The sequence below is a fragment of the Chelonia mydas genome, chromosome 11 (genome assembly GCF_015237465.2).
Source record: "Chelonia mydas isolate rCheMyd1 chromosome 11, rCheMyd1.pri.v2, whole genome shotgun sequence".
Taxonomy (NCBI): Eukaryota; Metazoa; Chordata; order Testudines; family Cheloniidae; genus Chelonia; species Chelonia mydas.
The window spans coordinates 56222125-56247168 of record NC_051251.2 but is presented as its reverse complement, the minus strand read 5'-3'; the positions used below and the strand labels follow the sequence as shown (position 1 = coordinate 56247168).

The window sequence follows — 25044 nt, the reverse complement described above, 5'->3', positions numbered from 1 at the left end:
TATGTTTCTTTCATTCCTGGGGATTTTTTCACCCCTTTGTGCAAAGCTCTGGGGTAAATTTTCCTGGCAAGAGCATCCTCGGAGACCATGTTCACAAATTCATGGGAGCAGTAACATTTAGTGATAGAAGGCTCCGGAATCTTCTCTCCTCCTCAGCAAGGTGAACATTGCAATCAGCCCTCTATATTTTTCCTCCCAAGATAAGTTGACAGGTAAAGAGAACCATTTTCTCTCTGCAGGTATGGGGAAACGTCAGGGGCAGAAGTGTTTCTCTCACAGCAGAGGATCACAGATGTGTAGTGTGCAAAAGCCACAGGGCCAGCTTGATGCTCCTCAATTTGAATATTAGCAGTTGTATCAGTCATTCAGTTTGTCAACAACACTATTCATTTTTTCACATGGCCTATTAGCTAGAAGGATTTTAAAATAATCCTGAATATTAGTAAACCAATTTAGTTTGCAATTATAAAGTTCAGCAAACAAACCTTGTCTTCCAGTACTACTTTAGTACCGCCATATTCTGGCAGCAGAATCTTCTCACCAACTTTTACACTAACTGGCTGAATCTCTCCACTCTAAAGGGGAGGAAAAAACCTCGTAAGTTTCTACAAATATCTTACATTTGTTCATAACCACACACAGTTATTTAGGAAAATTTAAGCAGAACATATTTACTAACTGTTTAGCAGCAGAAGTACTAATTTAGGGGGAATCTGCGCAGTACATTCAAATTCTGCATATTTTATTTGTCAAAACAACACAATATAATCATGCCAGTTTCAATAATTCTGGTAATTTATTTCAAATACCTGTTAGCAAGTATGTCTGTAACAATACAGACAAAAAAATCCCCCCAGAAGTAAAGAGTTTAAAAACCCCCTAGGACAACGCAGTTCCTGTTTCTTTGTTATGCTTGTGTTGGTGCCCAAGTCTGGGTGTGTCATGTGTGTCAGCTGGACCCATCTTGGGGGAAAACTTTGCCCCTCTGGTCATTTAGTTGACTCATTTTTTGCCCTGCCCCCACATGGTTACCATATAGTCTTATTGGACAAACCACAGTTTGTGAGCGGCATGCGGCTCTTTTACAGTTAAAGTGCGGCTTGCAGAGCCCTCCAGGCCTGCCAGTTCTCCACATACCAGACTGCCCGTGGTGGGGTGGTGAGGCTAGGGGCTTCTGCCAGAGATGTCTAGTCTTCTGGGGGTCAGGACAGGGCCAGAATGTAAAGGTTCACTTCCTGCCCAATAGCTTGAGTCACGCGCCCCCCGCCCCCCCTTACCCTCAGTGGCCCCTCTCCGAAGCTCCCAGGTGTTAGCTCTGCATGGAGAGGCAGCAGTAAACTGCTGGGAGAGGCAGCAGTAAAAGCAGCAACTCACCACACAGCTCCCAGCTGTTTTCCACTGCCTCTCCCCACAGCCACAGCTTGCAGGCTCCAGAAGCTGCTCTTCAGGATGGGGCCATGCGGCACCATATGACTGAGCAGGACCAGCAAAAACCAGTCAAAAATCAATTGGGGGGGGGGGGGGGGTGAGGAAAGGAGGAGGAGATATTTTCCTCTTCAAAATATTATACTTATTGTTCTTCAAAATATTATACTTATTGTTCTGATCAGACACAATATAAATTTAATGACGAACATCCTTTAGGTATTTTGATTTTTTTTTCCAGATAACATTCCACTTTTATTTCTTTTATCCAAAAACGTTAGCATGGTGCAAAATCTGGACATATTTACCTTTCCTTTGGATCCTGATCCAACTGCTACTACTGTTGCTTGTAGCACTTTTCCTTGAGATTTTTCCGGAAGCATGATGCCTCCTTTGGATACAGTCTCAGCTGCACATCTTTCAACCAGAACACGGTCAAACAGGGGAAGAAACTTCCTAAATGCTTTCCCTGCCTGTTAAAATAGAATTTGGTATTTTTGTATATAAAAAGGGCCCATTCACATTTGAGACTGCAACAAAATTGCAATCCAAAGTTCCAAAAACATGATTTTACTATTTAAATAGCCAACCAAGGACTGGATTCTAAGCACCTGCAACTCCCACTGGCGTCAATGAAGGTTGCAGGTACTCAGCATCTCTCTGACTTAGGCCCAAAAGTAAGTTAATATTAAAGCAAAAACAGAGCTAAATTATTGTTGTAAGAAGGTATCCCATAAGTCTATAGAAGGAATAGGCTCCTAAATAGTCTCAATATGTGCAACAAATAGACAGCTTTAACAGTTAAGATGCACAGAATTTTAAATAAATTTTAAATAACTGCCTAAGATAACTTAAAACATTAACAGATGAGGAAAGCTTCAGGGAAACCCTATGTAGTTTAAACCTCTGTAGATCTAAAAAGCATAAGATATGTTATTAAGATTAATTACTTCTGATTAAAGGCAGTTCACATACAGATTGAAATCAGAGTCACCTATAGCTAAGATATAAGACACTTGTGGAACAGTTAGTGTAGTTATTTTAGCTGAATGCTTCAAAACCAAGAAGCAAAGATTAAGCATGTCACATGTTGGTCAAGGCTTTTGAAATATTCAAGTTTACAATCCATACAATAATTAAGGTACAATTTTGTGCTAAATTATTTGGGAGAGAAGACTATTAACTCATCTAATTTTGCCAGCTTTTGAAGTCTGAGATAAGGTGTACAAAAAATGTTTGAAGGAATGCCATTATCTGCAAAAAGTTCTGCAGATACCGTCCAGTGATTTTTACAAAAGTGTTAAGATTTATAATTTTGTGTAAAGTTTAACATATGATACATTTAAGTATATTACAAACATTGCCACTTTGCTTCTTGGAGAAGAAACAGAAAAGCAGGAGGGGGAAAGCAGCTTAGGGTGGAGAAAGGAAACCCAAAGACAGCACTGAGGATTGCAATTATTTTGAACTGAAGTTAGCAGGAGGCAATAGTAAAAATGTTACCAGCCTAGGGCTGTCAATGTCAGCCTTAACTACTGAGTCAGCAGGTAACAGCAGGTTTCAGAGTAAGAGCCGTGTTAGTCTGTATTCGCAAAAAGAAAAGGAGTACTTGTGTGCACATTGTAAAGAGAGTGGTCACTTTGGATGGGCTATTACCAGCAAGAGAGTGAGTTTGTCTGTGGGGGGGCGGAGGGTGAGAAAACCTGGATTTGTGCTGGAAATGGCCCAACTTGATGATCACTTTAGATAAGCTATTACCAGCAGGAGAGTGGGGTGGGAGGAGGTATTGTTTCATGGTCTCTGTGTATATAATGTCTTCTGCAGTTTCCACAGTATGCATCCGATGAAGTGAGCTGTAGCTCATGAAAGCTCATGCTCAAATAAATTGGTTAGTCTCTAAGGTGCCACAAGTACTCCTTTTCTTTTCAGGTAATAGCAGTGTTTGAGATCACAGAGCAGAAGCCACATACAAGTCTGCAATCCCTACAACTTCACTAAGCAGGCAACACAAGAAAGGGAGGCACAGGGAGTGGGAACACGTTTTAGTTAAAAAATAATCAAGTTGTGGCCTGTGGAGAACTGCCAAGTCACATGGTCCTGGCTCCCTGCTCCCTTCCAGTTGCTTCTACAGATGTCTGGACGCCACAGCCTGGACACTTGTAGAAGCAGCTGGAAACTAGGAGAAGGAACAAGATGAGGTCCCTCCATTAGGGGCTGCTGCAACACAAGAAAAGAAGAAACAAGAACTGTCTTCACAGACCAGTGCTACTAACAGAAGCAGGGCTACTTGGAAGCAGGGAGCTGTTATTCACAAAAGTATTAGCTAATTGTGGATCATCCCCCATTTCTATTAAGACATGGGCAACACTATCAACATGCTGAAAACACTTAGTTTAAGTAACTTAGATTTAAGCATTTAGGGGCTTTTATACTAAATCCTGTTTTTTTGAATCAGTAATTTCTCTCACAGGAAAGACACCATGAGGGAAGAATCAATATAAGAAACGACAAGGAGTCTGGTGGCACATTAAAGACTAACATTTATTCGGGCAGAAGCTTTTGTGGATAAAAAACCCACTTCTTCAGATGCATGGAGTGAAAATTACAGCTACGGGCATAAATATATATTGGCACATGAAGAGAAGGGAGTTACCTTTTTAAAACTCCTGTTGTTTTTGTGGATACAGTAACACAGCTACCCCTCTGATACAATAGCAGAAAAAAGGCAAAAGGAATTTTTTCCTCAAACTCTGTAGGGTTTAGCATTGTCTAAAGACACATTACAGATGCCTAATATGAGCTCACTCTCTCAGGGTATTAAGTCTTGCTTCTATTTTTTTTTTTTTTAAACAACAACATTGTTTCTGATAGGTGACAAAGCAAAAACATTTGAAGAGAAGAACATCCTTATTCTCTCTGTTTCTATCGGTGTAGCAGTTTCTACTGTATCTAAATGACCTTGTGACCATGCAAGGTCACTTTCATGGATAGGCCAAAAAGAGAAAAAATAGTTTAATTTAAAAAGATTGTTGCTGGGTAAGTTACAGGTCAACTTGGAATACATGTTCACTTCAGAGGCTCCGGACAGCAAATTCCATTACAAAGGCATGCTGCCTTTCATTTCACAACTACTTATGGTAGCCAGAAGTTAAGACACATTTCTGTTTCCACCAGCACACAGCAAGAACATGGTCTTTTTCTACAATCTCAGATCCTATTCAGCTGGTGTTTATATCGGATCACTGGCTTAACTTCTCAAGGGGGGGGCGGAAGGGCTGGCTCAGCAAGCCCGCCAAGGACGGACTGGAGGACTAGGTTCCGAGGCATGAGGTGCAGCCTTGCCCGGTGCTCGGCCACGCAACCCACCGACCCCCGTGCGCTCATCACTGCGGCACTGCGAGGCTGCAAGGCGGGGGGGAGGAGAGTGACCCCGTGCCCGCTGGCTGCAAGGGAGCGGGGGGGAGGGGGGGCGGAAGACCCAATGGACCCCGTGCCCGCTGGCTGCAAGGGGCCGGGAGCGGGGGGGAGACCCGATGGACCCCGTGCCCGCTGGCTACAAGGGGCCGGGAGGGGGGGGGGGGGGGGGAGACCCGATGGACCCCGTGCCCGCTGGCTACAAGGGGCCGGGAGGGGGGGGGGGGGGGGGAGACCCGATGGACCCCGGGCCCGCTGGCTGCAAGGGGCCGGGAGCGGGGGGGGGGGGGAGACCCGATGGACCCCGTGCCCGCTGGCTGCAACGGGCCGGGAGCGGGGGGGGGGGGGGAGACCCGATGGACCCCGTGCCCGCTGGCTGCAACGGGCCGGGAGCGGGGGGGGGGGAGACCCGATGGACCCCGTGCCCGCTGGCTGCAACGGGCCGGGAGCGGGGGGGGGGGGGGGGGGAGACCCGATGGACCCCGTGCCCGCTGGCTGCAACGGGCCGGGAGCGGGGGGGGGGGGGGGGGGAGACCCGATGGACCCCGTGCCCGCTGGCTGCAACGGGCCGGGAGCGGGGGGGAGGGGAGGGAGGGAACCCGATGGACCCCGTGCCCGCTGGCTGCAAGGGGCCGGGAGCGGGGGGGGGGGGGAGAGACCCGATGGACCCCGTGCCCGCTGGCTGCAAGGGGCCGGGAGCGGGGGGGGGGGGGGAGGGGACCCGATGGACCCCGTGCCCGCTGGCTGCAAGGGGCCGGGAGCGGGGGGGGGGGGGGGGAGGGGACCCGATGGACCCCGTGCCCGCTGGCTGCAAGGGGCCGGGAGCGGGGGAGGGGGGGGAGGGGACCCGATGGACCCCGTGCCCGCTGGCTGCAAGGGGCCGGGAGCGGGGGAGGGGGGGGAGGGGACCCGATGGACCCCGTGCCCGCTGGCTGCAAGGGGCCGGGAGCGGGGGAGGGGGGGGAGGGGACCCGATGGACCCCGTGCCCGCTGGCTGCAAGGGGCCGGGAGCGGGGGGGGGGAGACCCCATGAACCCCGTGCCCGCTGGCTGCAAGGGGCCGGGAGCGGGGGGGGAGACCCCATGGACCCCGTGCCCGCTGGCTGCAAGGGGCCGGGCGGGGGGGGGGGGAAGACCCCATGGACCCCGTGCCCGCGGGCTGCAAGGGGCCGGGAGGGGGGGGGGGGAAGACCCGATGGACCCCGTGCCCGCTGGCTGCAAGGGGCCGGGAGGGGGGGGGGGGGGGAAGACCCGATGGACCCCGTGCCCGCTGGCTGCAAGGGGGCAGGGGAGTGCATAGACCCGATGGACCCCGTGCCCGCACAGGCCCACAGCCCAAGGATAGCAATGGCGGGGCGCCCAGATCAGCTCCCTCCCCTCCCACCACAACGTGCTGGAGAGAAGCACGAGCGCGGCCCCCACCTGCGTCCCTCCCGCCTGCCCCGCGCTAGTTGCCGCAGCGCAGCACCCCCCTCCGCGCAAGCCCGGCCCAAGGGCCTCGGCCGGGCCCCGCGAGGAGAGGGAGACACTCACCATGGCGCACCGAGTCCCTCCCGCTCACCGCGCTGTTAGTAACGGAGCGCCGCGGACCCACACCTAATACACGTGGGGGGTGCCACTCTGACTGCGCATGCGCCACCACCTCCCCTCTGGCGCCGCGCTTGGGAAGGCGGGGCTATTTCCGTTGTCCCGAGAAGACACATTACTTCCACGTTTATTTTTTACTTTTGCAGGCGCTTTACGCGCTAGAACCGGATTCTCTTTACAGCAGAGCCGAACACCAGCCTCAATAGTTCATCGTTACACCCTGCATCGGGCCTACACCCGGAAGTGACGTAATACCACCTTTGACCTGTGGCGAGCATGAGCTTTCCAGAAGGTTCTGGAATTGGGAGGCCCCAAAACCTGTTTGATTCATACGCGAGTAGCCGGAGCTCACGCATAGGACGCACAGTCCCGTAGGCCCCGCCCACTCCCCGGCTGGGCACTTGAACGATTGGCGGAAAGCCGCGCCCCGCCTCCAGCTGGGGCAAACGTATACTGTTATGCTGGGTGCGGGGCCCGGCTGCACAGGACCCCACATGGGTCGCTGTCTGAGCGGGGGAGGGGCAGAGCCCGTGAGTGCCGTGTTCCCTCCAGGCTCCCGTCACTCAGTCACACAGCGCTGCGCTGCTCGTCCAGCTGCAGACCGCGGAGCCGCCTGCTGCCTTGCCCGCCGTGTTCAGGTGAGCGGCCCGGCGCGGGCTGGGGGCTTGTGCCGCTGAGGCGGGGCCCAGCGCGGACACCTGTTCCCCTGCTGCTCTTGGACGCGCCGGGGCCTCTACTCCCGCTAGCCACGTGCCTCCAGGGGGCCTGCCCGCCCGCCCGAGCAGCCTGTGCCGGCGCGGGGCGGCCATCGGCGCTGGGGGGGCAGGGGACGGCTCCTCGCGGCTTCCCCGAGCCCTGCCCGCCGCCGTGGAGCGCGCACGCCCCTTCCCGCACGTGCCCGGTGTCACAAGGCCTGGGGCGTGTGTGAGAGACCCTGCCCCCGCCTGGTGCCCGCGGCGGGGGACGGGGATCCCCGCCTCCAGCTCGCGGGAGCGTGGGGGGGGATCCCCATCTCCTGCGCTGGGCGGGGGGAGAAGAGAGGGGACGCCTGCCTGGGTGTGCGGTTTCCCCCTCCTGCTCCCCTTTGTGTGTGTGTGTGTGAGCGATTTTCCCGCTTCCTGCCCTTGATTGTGTATCTGTGTGTGTGTGAGAGAGAGAGAGAGACCCCCTTCGCCTTCAGCCTGGGAGGGGGGTGTGGGACTGTGTGAGAGACATACAGGGGGTGCGCACGGCTTCCTGCGTGCTGTGTTCCCCTCTCTTCCGCGCTGGAAGCGTTACCGGCCCTTGGCTCCCCTGCGGGAGTGGCGGCATCGCCCTGTTAGCGGCGTGGTGTCATGCCTTCAGTGCTGGGCTGCAGGTACAGCCTCTCCCGTAATCTCTGGGAGAAGGGGCCTCCATGCGGGTGGCTCCGCTGCCTGTGCAGGTTGGCTCATCCAGCAGCAGGGGGCGAGTGTCTCTTGACCTTCTTATGTCCTGATGGAGAGGACCATGTGGAGGGGGGATAGGCCTGGGTTCTGCAGACTTTCTCTGCCAGGCTATTGATACTGTTGCAATTTTCTTGTTAGTTTATCACCAGATGCGCTCACCCTTGAACTGTTCGTTTTTCACGATCACATTCTGATAGCAACTTTTAGGATTTTTATGCTGATAAAACTGCTGAGCTCTGACAGACTTTTTCTTCTAACCTGACTGTCTGTAATAGTCTCAGTGAAATACCCCACTTTTCCTGCTTATCATACATGATACTAGTACTCTCACAACACTCGTCATTGCTGTGGCTATAATCTTTTCACATACAAAAAGTGACCTTCACAATGCTCTCGTGAGCTTGATAAACTTTATTCCCATTTTACAGAAGGAAAAAATTGTGACTTGCCCAGGATCACATAGTGAGTCACTGGAAGAGCTGGGATTAGAATCCAGGGGTCCAGACTCCTGGACTTTTGCTCTAATATCCAACTGTTAGAAAAATTGAGACACTAAAATATTTGATCGGTCACAGCTTTCATTTAAAACTCAAAAAAACTACTAGTAACTTGTTGTTTACTCTAAATCTTTGGAGGAGTTTGAGAACAAAACACAGGAATATGGTGGTTCAAAGGACTATGACACAATAAAACTAATGCAGTATCTTACTTTTTTCCTTCAGAAATGCTCCGTTTATCAACAGTGCTACGTCAGATGAGGCCAGTGTCCAGAGCACTGGCCCCACACCTACTACGGGCCTATGCAAAAGATGTTAAATTTGGAGCAGAGGCTAGAGCTCTCATGCTACAGGGAGTAGATCTTCTAGCAGATGCTGTAGCTGTCACCATGGGACCAAAGGTATATTAAAAGCTGTTTTTTGTGTAATGTGAATACTTGTACAGTACATTCCTGTTTTATAAAGTAATTAGGGATTGAGGAGTTCATAAAATAAAAAAGTTATCAAATGGACCATTTCAAAATTACAGTAGGTACAATCATTCAATCACTGTGTACATAACAAATGGTAAATGTGTTGTGTGCGCCACACTCTTATTAGAGGGAATTGAATCTCTTCTTTGCTGCTAAATCTGTCTTTCCAGCGCCACACAGCCACTTAAATGTTGGCTGGACAATTAACGTCTCATTCAGTGGATGGAAGATGACTTGTAGCAGGATATATTTATGGTGGGTAGCGTTAATGGGGCTGACTAAATTAGAAGTGTCCTACTCAGTTAGAACCTAGTCCTGTTTTAAGTAATAAACCCATTGGTGATGAGAGGAAGCTAAGTACTTCCATCACACAAGGTGAGTAGCATAGCTTAAGTGAACATACAGTGGGGGAAAAAGAATACAGGCAGCTTAACTGCCTTCAACAAGTTTAGGCTTTCAGAGTACTAGCTGTTATGTCCTGCTGGATCATATGATGTTGGAATAAGACAGTTTGGAGAGGGTTAATGCTTAAAGCAAGGTCATGGACATCAGTAAACAGCTGTGATGCATGTGATACCCTCAATATATGGATGCAGCCCACGATATATAAGTAGGTTGAGAGCCACTTCTCTAGGGAGTATAAATTTCAGACTTTGTCAGCATTGGTTTCATCTTGACTTGGCCTGGTAAATAAGTAAGAGCAAGCAAGTCCCAAAGGTGTAATAATAAGGGTGGCTGATGGGTGAATGGACCTTTAGGGCCCAGTTTTGCAAATGTTTATCCCAGTGAGTAATCCCATTGAATGCAGTTGGACTACTCCCATGAATATAATTATACACATTAGGTGTTTGCAGGATTGAGGCTATATATATTACTATAGAATATTTGCATGGAATCGAGTTTGTCTCCAAAGGTAAGTGTTCCATCAGTCAACACTCCTGAAATTTTCTTTTTAAACCAAAAAAAACAAATCAGATATCTATCAGCTTGAGAGAAACTTTCAAGTGGGGAGGAAATTCTGCTTTATTTTTAAAAGCCATGATATAAATGATCTACATAAACACAACCAACAGCATGTGAGAATGGGTTTCTCAAAGCAATTATTTTTCATGGTTAGTGGCTGCGTAGCTTATGAGAAATGAGTTGGTCTGTCCATTTATTTCTTTATCACTATGACAAGATGAGCCCCAAGCCACAAACTGCACCATGATGTGTGTGCCTGTCTGTTTCCTCTTGGTCCAGCCATTAAATAAACTCTCTTTTTCAATGTTCAGTTCAAAGGCCTGTCTGTAGTCATAGTTTATTCTTGTATATGTTGAATAATTTACAGACCTCTCATGATAAAATCATTCTTTCCACAATCCCAAAGTACAGGAGGTTCTCGGCTTTTTTTCCATACCCCTTTCTGGAATGTCATCTGTCATGTTCCAGAGCTCTGGTCTCTAGGCCATCCACTTGAGAGGTCCCAGATTTGTTTCCTTACCGTGACTATTCTCTGGTAGCCCCAAGACAAGTCTCCCCTATGAGAACTCCCTAGCAGTGTTCCACTCACCAAGGCCTCCCTGACTGAGCCATTCTCCTGACTTGCATCAATCCTATTGTTTCAGGCTATTCTTCCCTTTGTTCCTAGGGGCCTTTATGTAAGCTTTCTTGTAACTCAGCAGGGGTTCACCAGCGTTGGGCAGTCCTCACCGCTAATGTTCTGTACCTTTTGTTCTTCCCAGTGGCTCTCTATATCAGCTCTCCTTTGCTGCTTCTGTTTCTCCCGGCATCTGTCCTTTCCTCCTCACGCAGCTGTCATCTTCCCCTCTTCTGACTTTCTCCTTTATATGGCTTAGGTGCCTTCTCTTAACCCCATTCGGAAGGTAACTAATCAATCAAGTGCATTGGCCCCTGCCTCCTCTTGAAGGACCTAGTCACCCTGTAACAATCGGAGTCGGCACCTTCTCAGCTTTTCTGAAGGGCAAAGGTGTAGTGGATGTAGGTGAATGGCTAGCTTCTCAAGGTGAGGTCTGAGAAAAAGTGATGAGGCTGAGGTCACCTCTATACCTAAAATGCTGCCGCAACCCCCAGTGCAGTTGTGCTTCTGTAGCCCTTCAGTGAAGATGCTACTATGCCAATGGAAGATGACGTAGTTAATCTACCTCTGCAAGAGGCGGTAGCTGTGTCAACGGAAGAAGCCCTCCTATTGACATAGTGCTCTCTACATTTAGGTTGGTATACCTGTCACTTGGGTGTGAATTTTTCACACCCCTGAGCAATGTAGTTATACTGATATAAGTTTATAGTATATACCTAGCCTCAGTGTGGCCCTTTTCTGTAAGGCAGCTGTCCTGTGGGTGGGCAAAGGGTTTCAGTACTCTCAATTGATATCTTTTATATTAAATCAGCTCTTTAAAAATTATAGATGTCAGTGCACTCAGTCCCCCACCGCATAATATACCTTGTTTGTGGAAGTTGGATGCTCTCCTTTTAAAATGGTACCATATGCTTTTACTGATTTCTGGCCCCAAATAGAAGAACCATTATAAATCTCTCTCTCTCTGACAGTGGAAACTAGGAGCAAAAACTTTCCTCTTCATAAAAATAAGTTTATATTTTGAGTTGGCACTATTAACAAATTTGTCTCTTGGTGGAGAGTGGCTGTCTGAGGGTATGTCTACACTGCAGTAAAACACCTACAGCTGGCCCATGTCAGCTGGCTTTGTTTGGGCTGCAGGGCTATAAAATCGCAGTGTAGATGTCTGGGCTCAGGTTGGAGCCTAGGTTTTGGGATCCACCCCCCCTTTTGGGGTCCCAGAGCTCCACAAGCCCAGGTCACCCAACATGGGCCATCTGTGGTTGTTTTATTGCAGTGTAGACATTGTATGTTGTTTAGATGTGCCAAGTGGTAATTCTGTGGTAATCCCTTTTGTCTGTGCTGCTTGGTATCATTTCAGTTAATTTACCTCTTATGTATGTTGGATGATTTTAGGGTAGAACCGTGATTATTGAACAAAGCTGGGGAAGTCCCAAGGTAACAAAAGATGGTGTGACAGTAGCCAAAGCAATTGACTTGAAAGACAAATATAAAAACATTGGAGCCAAGTTAGTTCAAGATGTTGCCAACAACACAAATGAAGAGGCAGGAGATGGAACTACAACTGCAACAGTACTGGCTCGTTCCATCGCCAGGGAGGGCTTTGAAAAAATCAGCAAAGGAGCTAATCCTGTGGAAATCAGGAGAGGTAAGAATTTAACAATCTCTTTGTCACTAGTGCGCTTAAGGTTTTCTATAACATTTATCTCTTCAGTTTCTTCTCTCTGCTTCACCCATGGCAAATTTGACTGTGTTTGAGAGAACCTGGCTCCACTCGAAAAAGCCACATGACCCTTTTGGGAAGGGGCAGAACATAGAAATGAGTAACTTTGCTGTCAAGTGGATGAATTAATATTGTCAGGCCTTACTTTTTTAGATACACACATTTTATGTAATCACTGGATCGTATTTACTTGTCATTCATCACAACAGATCTCAGTAAAATCTGTCTTCTGATAGGCTTATCTTATGGAAGTTATAGATCGGGGAATGTTTATATAGTCCTTAGTATTATGTGCCCAGAGTATTTCTTTTAAATTCTGTGTAACTTCTTTTCCAAGTGGTATCTTAGCTATCTCTGCTTTTCTTCCTCCCTTCCCCCTTTCTTCCTCCCTCACTGAATATTCTTTATGCACTTGCAATTTAATATCGATGGGTTGTCCTTTTTTTTAAAAAAAAAAAGTAAATCTGTTAGTGTCTTGTTTGTAAGATTGGGACAGGCTGTGCTTTGTCCTTGAAAGTGCGTGGCCTAGAAACAACAAAAAAGTAAGTACTCTACTTTGTGTACAAATGGGGAAAAAAGGATATGTTGCTGCTCTTCCATTGTTTAACTTGCATTCCAATTTTGAGGAATTTTGAAGCTTGTCATTGGACTTGACTGTTCTGCACCATGTAAATAGAATTTACCTGAGTAACCATAACTGTCATATTCTTCTATCAAGGTGTGATGCTAGCAGTAGATGCTGTCATTGCTGAACTAAAGAAACAGTCCAAACCTGTTACAACTCCAGAAGAAATTGCCCAGGTGAGGCTTCATTCCTTCTCGGTTTACTAGTTTTCTGTAACTGTCATAAATAAAAATTTCATCCAACAAGTGAAGATGTGCTATAAAGAGTAAAAATAATTTTAATGGAACCAGTTAAATTACAGGTTGGGTATATGACATCAACTTGCTATTGTGTTGATCAGACTTTTGTTGCATTTTCAATTTGAGTTGTAATATTTTATCTTTAGGTCTCTGTAGCCTGCATGAGCCTTTAGTGCATTGCCTCAGCTTTCTCTAGCTGGTGTGTGTGTCCGTCCTGGGGGAGGGGGGAATGTGCTGGGGCCCAGGCCATCCCCCATGGGGGCAGGGCCGCCCAGCTTGGCTCAAGCCCTATCCCAGGCTGGGGCTCTGCTCCTGGTCCCAGACCCACCCCTCAGCTGTGGCATCCTTACTCTGGTCCGCATTTCCGCACCCCTACGCTGGAGTCATGGGCTTGGGGGCGGGAGCATGACCCTGAAAAGTTTATGGACCACTGCTCTATGGAGACCAGCTGCCTGCTCTGAGGCTGTTAATGAGGCACAGGAGGGCTGGACCGTTGGCCTTTAAAGGGTCCAGTCCACTCTGATAACCAGCATTGATCTTCAGCTGACTCGTTAGCCTCCCAAGTAGGTTCTGTCTTCATGTCACAAAATGCCCAAAGTGAGCATTGCTATCTTGATTCACAAGTGAATACTACATATATTGAGAAGAGAAACAGCTGTATATTAAACTCATTTGTAATTGTTCACTGGCTATCTATGGGAGAAACATTAATGTCTGTGGTTAGATTTCTAGACTTCTCAGTTGTTTAACATGAGATGAAGACTTGGTGTGGAACCTAAACTCTAATTTGTAGTAATGAAAAATGGAAGACTTCCGTGAAGAGGCTGTAGCTTTTCACATATCTAATATTACATATCTAATCACATGGCAATGTTAATGCTGAAGTTATCATGTCATGAATTGCATCCTCTTGTTCTCTGACCTGTAACTCTTTAGTCTTATTGCTCCTGTAAAAACTGTCCCTAAATTTAATTTCTGTAAATAGTGGATCAATCAAGTGCTAAAGGGAAAAATAACTAACATCTCATTGAAGGTTGCCACAATCTCAGCAAATGGGGACCAGGAAATTGGCAACATAATCTCTGATGCAATGAAAAAAGTTGGACGGAAGGGTGTTATCACAGTTAAGGTAAGAGTAATTGTTATGCTCGTTGAAGATAAACTTGCCAAGTTAGAGGAACATTTGCTGAAAGCACAGATAACCAGAGTAAGAAGTGAACTCACTGCACTTGTAGCGTAAACTCCTTCCACTTTATTCTGAATTCCATACCTCCTGTCCTCACTACAGAACTCCAGTAAATTGGAGTTGGATTAGGGGGTACATAGTGAGCCCAACAGCTTATTAACACTGTCATAGTTTTGTCTCATAGTCAATAGGGAATAGTGCAAAGAAATTAGAGAACACAACTCTTTTTTTAAGAGGACTGTTGCTTGCTCTTTATAGTCAAGATGATATATAGACAAAAATTATGCAGTGATTGTAATATCGGTATAGTAAATACAGGGACGTGAAATACAGTGAGTGGAAACTGAATCAGTGATGAGTTGGACTGCAGAGCAGATACATATGTCTAAACTAATGTGATGTGCTGAATGGTTCTCAGTAGCCTGGTTATGAGACATACCAGTATTTCTATGGTGCGTAGTACTTTTAAAATCTCTCAAAGATAATTGGGAGAATGTGGTAGTTTCTTAACTGCAGTAAATTGAACTAAGAATGACTATACTGACCAACAATCACTAGTTCGCAAGCTTTTTTTTTCTTTTTCCTTCCACTGTTTAAGTAATCTAGAACAATAAATACTGCTAACTGGTTAAGATAATTTCTGTTAAAAGACTAATACAGGGTGAATTTAGCTATAAAAGTAGAGGTGAATTTTCTTGGTATTTTTGATCTAATTCTTGTGAGACATTGTTTCCACCACAGGAGGTAAGGATGTGTTTTACACGACTCCATTAGAACACAGTTTGTGTGCACCCATACTTCCCCCTCTAGAGACAGTATCACTTTTAGATTGACCCCTCTTTCTCTCCCTCGTTCTCTTTTCCCCCATAAAGGGTAGAGGACCTAAAGAATACAACCACAGTGGTGAAGGTAGCAGAGAGACTTTAATTCCATGGTGATTGACATGTTAAAAATATGTGCATAGAAGCACTTTAGGTACTACGTAAACTATAGATTAAATGTAAATTTGTATCACATTTAAACAGGATGGAAAAACCCTGAATGATGAGTTAGAAATCATTGAAGGTATGAAGTTTGACCGAGGCTACATCTCACCATACTTCATTAATACAGCCAAAGGTGAGTTTGCAAAAGTTGCCATCGAAGTACCTTGTGCTATAACCTGTATGAACAAAAAGAATGTCTTCCTAGAGAGCTTACAATATAGGTAAAGTGAAATTTTGGGTAAAGTGTCAACATTTATCCTTAACTTTTCTGAACCCAAAGATGTTTCCCTATTTGTATTCGGTTAGTTGCTTGCTTTTTGGACTAAAACAAGTTTTTAACCTTTTGTTGGCTGTATTGGCTCTGTAATTGGTGTGTGTGAGCCAGAAAACACAGCCTAACTTTCTGATCCGAAGTTGACTTATCAGAACTGGCAGTTAAAAAACAAAGCAAAAAAAAAAAATCTTGCTTACAAGAAAATGCCATGTTGGTCTCTTCAGAGTGTAATCACATGCTAATTAAATTTAAGACTTATGTTTACATGGAATAGAAGTATCATTTGATCTTTGAGAAACATAAGTTTATTTGTGTGGCTAGTTATTGCATTCCCTTGTAGAACTAGAGCATTCTTTCCTAAGTAAGGGCTGGGGAAAGGTAAAATCACCTTCTCTTCATAAACTGAAGTAAAGGGGCAGGGTAATGTTGGTGGGTGTTCCTTTGCCCCAGAATATACATGGATGCGTGCAAAAGTTTGTTCTTACCCAAAAGTATTATTTGTGTATATGTTGTTCAGGGTTAAGTCCATCAAATACAAATTGAGGACGTGACACATTTGTGGCACAGCAAAGTGCTAAAATTCTTACGTGGCTTGCTCGTGTGCAGTAGTTTTTTCAGCTAATTCTGACTATGTAGGAGTTTTCACGAGAGAGAAAATAGAAATGCTACAAAATCACAAACTGGCATCAGGTTTCAGGAGTAGAAATATTACTTGAAACTAGTTTTCACTCTTTTATTTAATTTGGCTGAACTTCATTCTATCTAATATAAATGTAAATGGAGAGTGTAGTTGCCAGATTTGATCAGATTTGGGGATTGTAAAGGGTACCTTCATATGTACTTGCTAAAATAGAACAATTAGATAGTTCAAACAATACTTATTGCCTCTGCAGGACAGAAATGTGAATTCCAGGATGCTTATGTCTTAATCAGTGAGAAGAAAATTTCCAGTGTTCAGTCCATAGTTCCAGCTCTTGAAATTGCCAACGCTCACCGTAAGCCTTTGGTCATTATTGCTGAAGATGTTGATGGTGAAGCCCTCAGTACTCTCGTCTTGAACAGGTAAGGCTTGAATAGGTGTACTTCTGTAATAGAATCTTGTCAGTCTACTTCAGAGTCAGAAAACTGTGTCTTTAAAAACAGCAGATGTTCCTGCACAGTTTACTCTGTAGAGCAGTAGGACCAAATGTATATGTCTGAACTTGACAACTTTCGCTTCTTATTTAGGTGGTCTCTCAGCAATGCAGACAAACAGTAACAGCTGTGAATAGCCCCATTCATCTAATTTGGGTGATAACTCTGAATCCTAGTGATTTGATGGTTTCAGTGCTAATCAGTTTAGTAGAAAAAGCCAATTAATGGGCTTGTGGGATCCATTAAGTTGGCATTTTTGCTTTGTTTGTCTTACTTACACTAAAATATCTTCATTTAAAACATTCTTTTGTTCTCAGCTACTGTAACAGGGAAGTGTAAACAGTTTAACACTTTGTTAGAATTAGTGTTCTCACTGAACTTTTTCTTTTCAGATTAAAGGTTGGCCTCCAGGTTGTTGCTGTAAAAGCACCAGGTTTTGGTGACAATAGAAAGAACCAGCTTAAGGACATGGCAATTGCTACTGGTGGTGCTGTAAGTAAATTATATGCATGTGTTTGTAAATATGTAAAAATGTATTCACTTTGTGGCCAAGCACCCATTTCATTTTAACTTCCTACAAAATGCTTCAGAGGATAACCATTTGAGGGATTGGTAACAGGGTACAACCCTTTTCAGGTCACTGATTCACATTTGGGCCAGGTTGGACTGTCATGCCACTGTATAGCATGGTAAGTGGCCAGTTGTTCTAGCTGGTTATTAGGTGTCCGCTTCACATCTGCAGTTAGGGTGACCTGATATTTCACTCTTGTGATCTGGACACATTGGGCGGGAGAAGACAGACACGGGTGCACAGCCCCAACCAGAGGCACACTGGTCCGTCTGGCCCTGTGCTACCAGCGTGCCCCTTCCTGTTGGGGGTGGGCCTATGCTGCACCACACAGCTCCCCTGCCCAGCGCCCCCTGGATCCACTATGCCCAGAGCCCCCCTACAACCCTTCCACCACAAATGCACAGTGCTGTGTGCACACACCCAGCTGCCCAGAACCCCTCACTCGCTAGTTTCCCCACAGCCCCACCACCACAACTACACAATGCCCCACACGGACCCCCCAGTGCCCTGACACACACAGATCTCCCCCAACAGGCCCCCCTTCCCTGGCCGTACTCACCAGCCCCGCTGGGAGGTCTCTGACTCCTAGGGTGAGAGCAGCGAGGGGAGTCTCCAGACTCTCCATGTGCTGTGCCCGCCACAAGCGCGAGCTCCGTGGCTCCCATTGGCTGGGAAAAGCACCAGTGGGAGCTGCCAGAGCCATGGAGTGGGGCTTGCAGGTGCCGGCAGCACACAGAGCCCCCACCTTAAGAGTCAGAGGGACCTGCCAGGGGGCGAGGTGGGGAGTCCCGGCAGTGCTTACCTGGTGTAGCTCCTGTCCCGGGAAGCATCCACTGGGCAGGTCCCTCTGGCTCCGAGGGTCACGGATTGTGGGGGCGGAGGGCTCTCTGCCTGCTCCCGGTGCCTGCAAGCCCCGCTCCTGCTAGCAGGTGGGCGCCAGAAGCTGCCCCAGGAAGCAGTGAGTGATGACATTGCGGCTGTGGTTCAGACGGTCCCGATATTGGGACAAAGGGCGTCCTGACCAACATAAGGTCAGGACGTGGGACAAGTCCCCTAAAATCAGGACGTCTGGTCACCCTATCTGCAGTTCTTGTTAATAGTCTCTTCAGCATATTGGATGGACATGAAACTGTTCTTGTTCTTAGGTCATCTCTCCTTAAGAGACACTTGATGTGACAGGGCGCTGTGGGAGAACTTGCACTGTGGCTGGCTTTTTGCCTGTTCTGGAACTACTGTATTGTAAAAAGCTTTAATATGCGGGGCAGTCAGATTGGCACCTTGCAATGTCTAATTTATGCACTTTTTCATTTAAAATGTTAGTGTTTTATGTATGAGTAAGTTTTGAGAGCTGTAGTGCAATGCAGCTTTATCTGTTTGTGATCATTAAATAGCTTTTTCATGGACTGCCTTTTATCACATCTATACCTCCCAAGTAATCTTCAGGTTAGCAGCTAGGTGGCACCCAGGAAACTTGTCAGAGTTGTTCTAGAAGTTTTTACTACTTATAAAACTGAACAAAAACAGTACCAAAATTAATGTTAGTGAGCATGTCGTGACTTCTAGAGTTTGGTCTTAAGGAGCATGTAGTGTTCTGTTGGGCAGTTTAATTTTATTTTTTTTTTTAAATCTATGGCAGGGGCAACTATAATATTAAAAAGCCATCTTTATTTTTTTGTATACTAATCTAAAAACACGGCAGCATTTTACAAGACCCAAACTAATTCTTGAAAATGATAGGCTTCACTGCAGTGTAAAAGGAACAGGATAAACAAAATGTAAAATCCCCTAAATTCCATTATAATAATTGTAGGCATCAGTAACATAGGGAAACTCATTGAAATGGCCTGACAGTGTCTCTGTAACACAACTATCACACCTGACACGCTGGAGATAAACGTGCAAAGTATTCCTTTTAGCTGGTAACTGCTGAAGGTCTGTAAATTAGATTTTTTTTTTAATGGTGGTCAAATTCATCACTACATACAAGCATTGATAACAAAGTTAGGCCCTGTCTATACAGGGGAACTTTCTGGTATAGCTGGAGCAGAATAACTATTCCATTAAAGCTATTCAACTCTTCCATGTGGCAAGTCTGTTTTGGAATAAAATCACCTATTCCAGAAGAATTATTCTGCTTCAGAAGCAAAGTAACTATTCCAGAATCGTGTCCATATCAGGGAGTTAAAACAGAATAGTTATTCTACTATAGCTGTGCAGGGAAATGTCTCCATGTAGATAAGGCCTTAGAGTCCAAGCTTTCATATGATCTATTTCAGGTATTTGGAGAAGAGGGTTTGGGTCTCAATCTAGAAGATATTCAGCCTCATGACTTTGGTAAAGTTGGTGAGGTCATCGTGACAAAAGATGATGCCATGCTTCTGAAAGGGAAGGGTGAAAAGGCTCAAATTGAAAGGCGTATCCAAGAAATCATTGAACAATTAGAAGTTACTACAAGTGACTATGAGAAGGAGAAACTAAATGAACGACTGGCCAAACTCTCTGATGGAGTAGCAGTACTAAAGGTGAGGAACTTTAAACTTCCTTATTAGACTAAAACAGCGGTTCTCCAACTATGGGGCAGGCCTCCCAAGGGAGGTGCAATCTGTGTGGTGTTTTGGTTTTTTTGAGAGAGCTCTGGCTGTCAATTCTAGGTGGCTGGGGCTTCTGCAGAAGGGGCATGCACATCTGGGAGGTGGGTATAAAGGGGACAGCTGGAGCCCCGCCATTCAGGCTCTCCTCCCCTCACTTGGAGGTGGCAGGGCTCTGGCTGTCCAGCCTCGGGATGGCGGCGGCAGCAGCACAGAAGTAAGGGTGGCAATAGGATGCTATGTCTGCTGGGAAACGTGATATTAACTAATATCACTTTCCACGTTTCCACCTTCTGTACTGCTGGTGCAGCGCTGCCTTCAGAGCTGGGTTCTTAGCCAGTAGCTGCTGCTGCTCTCTGCTCTGCCTTCAAGCTGGGTGGCGGGATATGTATTGGGGTGGGGGCATAAACTACGACAGACACAGAGAAGGGGGCACTAATCAAATAAGTTTGAGAACCCCTGGACTAGAACCATGCTATACCAAATGGACGACAACAACAAAATTTTACTTTTCACTAAAGATCCATTTTTAGCAGTCACGTCACTTTGACTCTTTTTAAATGCTTAGCAGAGGTGTCCTCTTTAGTCTCCGTTTCTAAAGTGCCAGAAAAACCCCACTACTTTAGTCAAACCTGATAAATTGGACCTCTGCTACATGTTTTTTCTTGTCAGGATTGCTTAAAATAGGGTGACATTCCTGTTAGAAATTACATTACTTTACCTGCCTTTTTTTCCCCCTTGAGAGAAAAACCTCCCTGTCTAGTTGAAGCAATTATAGTGAAGGGTGTATGGTTATATCTTTGGTACTTAAGATTTTGTCATGGAGAAGCTGTGCCCTATAACAACCCCTGCTGGCTGAGCATGGCACTGCCAAAACTCCCAGCTCTCCACACACTGGTCTGTGCTGGGGGGATGTGGCTTACCCCTCCAGCCAAGTTACAAACTTCACCCCTTCTGACATAGCAAAAGTCCAACTACAAAGTCCCCCAAACAGAAAAGCTCTTCTACTCTTTAGGTGTTGTCTTCACACCACCCTGTTCCCATCCGCTTTCTGGGCTCCTTTTGAGTCCTTTTTCTGACTAAGGGATAGAGTACTCTACCTCAGTCTGGTTCCCCTGGTGTACCATTCTGGGTCCCTACTGGGCTTTGTTCCTTCCATCCTTTAGAACAGGCTGGCTCCCCAGGAGTACCTGGTCTCCTGCAGACCTGGGCTCAAGGCCTTCTACAGGAGCTTGCCTTCTCCCTGTAGTTCCAACCAGTGAGTCTCTCAGCCTTCTTATAAGGCACAAGTGTCCATTAACCTATCACCTCTTTAATCCCACCCCTTCAGGCTGGGAAGCAGCTAATTAATTATGGCACAGGTGGGGCTGACTCATTTTTCCTCTAAGGGGCCAGGACCCTGTGACAATTTGCAATTTAACAACATTTATGTAATCCCTTAATGCTTCCCTAGGTGCAGGAGTGGGGTTTACTTGGTCACATAGGACCCAACACTGTTGACATTTAAAGTTAATAAAGACTGCTATCTTTATACTTTGGATCATCATACTTGATACTCTTATTGGGTGTCTCTGAGTTGGATTTATTTGCCACTTTGAAGGGTCAAAACTGGCAGACATTCACTGAGACTGGGGAGCACCAATATGTGCCAGTGGTCTTCCTTTTAAGATTAGTAAATGTGTATTCCAGAGTAGTGCCAACTGCAATTGTCCCTTACCTGGCTGAATGTGTTAGTTCAAGAGAGGCAGTTTGGCTCACTATTTAAGTTTGGAGGCTGTGGAAAGGCCAAACTGCTATATGAAGTGGTGCTAAGTTGGTAAGTAGAAATTGCCTAGTAGCTAAGGCACCTAGCCATCTGTGGGTGCTCTTAGACTAAAATGAAGGTCTTAATTCTTTGTGGACACTAAGAATCCACAAGATGCTGTTTACATGAATAGGGCTGTAAATCACTATCTACAGGCTTAATTTCCTGAGACAAGGTGGGTAAGATATTTGTTGCACCAACCTCTGTTGGAGAGAAACAAATTTTTGAGCTTACACAGATCTTCTACAGATTTCATTTTCTGTCACTTCAACTGGATAAGGGATTCTTACTCTGATCCATTTTTACAGCAGGAATACATATTTTTGCTTTTCAAGGATGGATGAAGTGATCCGTTCACACCTTTAGAAATATAAAGCATCTTAATTGCAAGAGGCTCTCTACAACTGAAGTACATATAATTTTTTGAAAAAAGAAAAGGAGTACTTGTGGCACCTTAGAGACTAACCAATTTATTTGAGCATAAGCTTTTGTGAGCTACAGCTCACTTCATCAGATGCATCCGATGAAGTGAGCTGTAGCTCACAAAAGCTTATGCTCAAATAAATTGTTAGTCTCTAAAGTGCCAGAAATACTCCTTTTCTTTTTGTGAATACAGACTAACACGGCTGTTACTCTGAAACCTATAATTTTTTGACCAATTTCTTTCTTGCTTTTTGGCATTCAAATGGAAAAGTCAGTTTGTTACTGATGTTTAATTGGCCTGCAGTGCTTCTGAAGTCTGAAGCACTTTCTTGCCTCTGAGAATGTATGGGGACTTTACGCAACTGACGAGATGTGGCTCATTTACTCTAGGTTGGTGGCACAAGTGACATTGAGGTGAATGAAAAGAAAGACAGAGTTACTGATGCACTGAACGCTACTCGTGCAGCTGTAGAGGAAGGTATAGTTCTAGGAGGTGGTTGTGCATTGCTTCGATGCATCCCAGCACTAGATGCTTTAACGCCAGTCAATGAAGATCAAAGAATTGGTAAGCAAACTACTCGAGAATGGATTTAGTTTGAAGATTAACATTTTCCTTGTGATACCACTTACCTTCAAAAACAGCTGTTCTCTCTAGGTTAGAATACAATTCATATCAATGAGTCCTTTATGGTTATTTGGTCTGGTTAAGGAGGAACCTTTAACACTCCTGAAAATCTGCTGTATATTAAAAATGGGAAGAAGCTTTCCTTCTGGTCTAATTTAGAAAAAGCAGGAAAACAGCTATTCTGAGACTGGTATTTAATGCGAGAGAACTAAACTGTTACTCTTCTAAACAGTTAAACAAAATGGGTGTCTCATAACAATTGTAGTTAAAATTAAAGATTGAAAACATTTCACTTAATTTGGGGAATCTGTGACAGTGGCTTCTAAAGATTCTTTAACTCAGAGCAGATCATGCTGTACCAAGTTTTCCTACCCATGTTTTGAGTGGGGAGTGTTTTGTCTTTGGTTAGATAAGTTCATAGCTTATTTTCAAGAGTGATAATGGTAATTTAAACTGGTGCTTGAGCCTTGTACTAGTAGTGACCTCTCTTGTAATGCTGCCCAGCAGTAGGTCATTACCTAACACTTTCCTGGAGGAGGCAGAAAATCATTTTTTCTCCTTGTAACTTCTTAGCACATCAGTAAGTTAGAGCACTTGACTTGCAGTAGAACGCATGGAGAATGTACTGTATTTAGAACACTAAAAATACTTTTTACAGGTATAGAAATCATTAAGAGAACACTGAAAATTCCAGCAATGACTATTGCTAAGAATGCAGGCGTTGAAGGATCGTTGATAGTTGAAAAAATCATGCAAAGTCCACCTGACACTGGGTATGATGCAATGCTTGGAGACTTTGTAAATATGGTAGAGAAAGGAATCATTGACCCTACAAAGGTAATGTGACCTTTTTTTTTTTTTTTTTTTTTTCAAAGAACATTACGGTTGTACCTTATTTTAATGGGGAGGGAGAACTAGTATTGAACTTTTTTTTTTTTTTTTTTTTCCCCCCCCCCATTCTCTTAGGTTGTAAGAACTGCCTTGATGGATGCTGCAGGTGTTGCTTCCCTTTTATCCACAGCAGAAGCTGTAGTTACTGAAATTCCTAAAGAGGAAAAGGAAGTGCCCATGGGTGGAATGGGTGGAGGAATGGGAGGTGGCATGTTCTAATTCCTGGAATACTGATCCATTGTGAACTGGGATGGTTGAGACTGACAGTTTGCTAAAACTTCAGAAGTCAGTGCAAGGGGTGGATAGTGACTGAAGTGAGGCTGGTGTTTAAAAGAATCACTGTAACCATTAGTTACTGGATTTCATTTAACTCATGTAACTGTTTACAGTCACTGTCCATGCCTATAGATAAATTATTTTGTATTTTTCAATAAAGACATTTGTACATTCCTGCTACTGGGTGCAAGATCCACATACCAGTGTTCTGCTTTAAATTTAATCAATTAAGGCACTTGAAATTCTGTTTAATCAGAATTTATTGGTGCTTGCCACTACTAAGCAAAGTTCAGATGAAGTCATTGTGTGCAAGACTTAAATTGTACAGAGACAAATATACAATTATGTGACAACCTCTATGTAATAAAAGATTGTTCAAAGTTATGAAATGTATCACCTTATTCACCTGTCCATAAACCTTTAACAATCAAACCTAATGCTAACAGGGATCACATTTAAACTCCGCTAGAAATCTGACTGTTAGTGCTGGGAAGGAATGGAGTATTTGTTTAAGAAACAATCCTCCCCTCCATGGAGAGCGAGTATAGACCACAAGCTCAACTGACAGTTCTTAAGAAAAATTAATCTTAAATTTAATGTAGTTGCAGTAGTAAGTTATGGACAGGGACTTGTCACTCTGCCTATTGAGTACTAATTCTTTTTCATGTATTGGATCCTTTTAGCAGCAGTGTTGGGAAAACTGTGAGGGTATGAAAGAATAAATTGCCTGCGATATTTCAAAAGGAATCTTGTGTTTTCTACAGGAGAATTAGCAGGTCTTGTAAAAAGTAAATTAGTACCCCCCAGGTTGAAGACTAACAATTTTGTATCACCAGACCCCTACTAGAACATGGAGAGGAGATTTTTTTGTCACTGCTTTAACACATTGGGTTGTATATTTTTAGCATCTGAAGTTAAAGAACCATACCTCTGCAGCTGCATGAAGAGTGTTGCAACTCATGATGTCCTCCAGGGGAAGTGGGAGAAAATTTTCCTTCAGTTTAAAGTTTGCAGATGGACAGAAAGCTCAAGTCAGTCTCATGGTTACGTGTTCCCAGCAAACAGTGAAGCTGTTCTATGGGGAGGGAAATTGTGCACTCATAGTGTAGTGCCTGCAACTGATTTAAATATACTCAGTTTAAGAATCTGAAGGGATTTACTTTTTCCTGGGATATCTACTCTATATACACTTAATACATCTAACTTTTCTGAAAGGGAAAAGGGGTAAACATTTCACTGATTTCAGACTTGATCTAATGGTAAAATTAAAACAGGAATTAGGCAATTCAATATAATAT

General features: G+C 45.1%; 2 protein-coding genes across 3 annotated transcripts in view; one reads left to right on the top strand and one right to left on the bottom strand.

Moving 5' to 3' along the window:
- The window catches only part of LOC102934594 (MOB-like protein phocein), a 34482-nt gene extending 27814 nt beyond the window's left edge, over positions 1-6668 (bottom strand). The window contains exons 1-3 of one of the 2 annotated variants that reach the window (XM_027834014.3): positions 6372-6665; positions 1734-1898; positions 486-575 (exon numbers count right to left, since the gene is read on the bottom strand). In XM_027834014.3, the coding sequence (XP_027689815.1) occupies positions 486-575; positions 1734-1898; positions 6372-6374 (258 nt within the window). In that variant the 5' untranslated portion in view covers positions 6375-6665. Of the gene's footprint in view, positions 1-485; positions 576-1733; positions 1899-6371 lie in introns of both variants that reach the window. The other variant, XM_027834015.3, reaches the window with a different exon arrangement.
- Positions 6669-6810: 142 nt separating this feature from the next.
- HSPD1 (heat shock protein family D (Hsp60) member 1) lies at positions 6811-24130 on the top strand. Its single transcript, XM_007071873.4, has 12 exons — positions 6811-7063; positions 8575-8750; positions 11797-12049; positions 12843-12925; positions 14022-14117; positions 15200-15293; positions 16328-16496; positions 16961-17060; positions 19416-19661; positions 22345-22519; positions 23238-23416; positions 23546-24130. Exons 2-12 carry the CDS (start codon positions 8577-8579, stop codon positions 23687-23689), a joined length of 1713 nt encoding a protein of 570 aa, XP_007071935.1. The 5' UTR covers positions 6811-7063; positions 8575-8576; the 3' UTR covers positions 23690-24130.
- Positions 24131-25044: the final 914 nt, after the last annotated feature.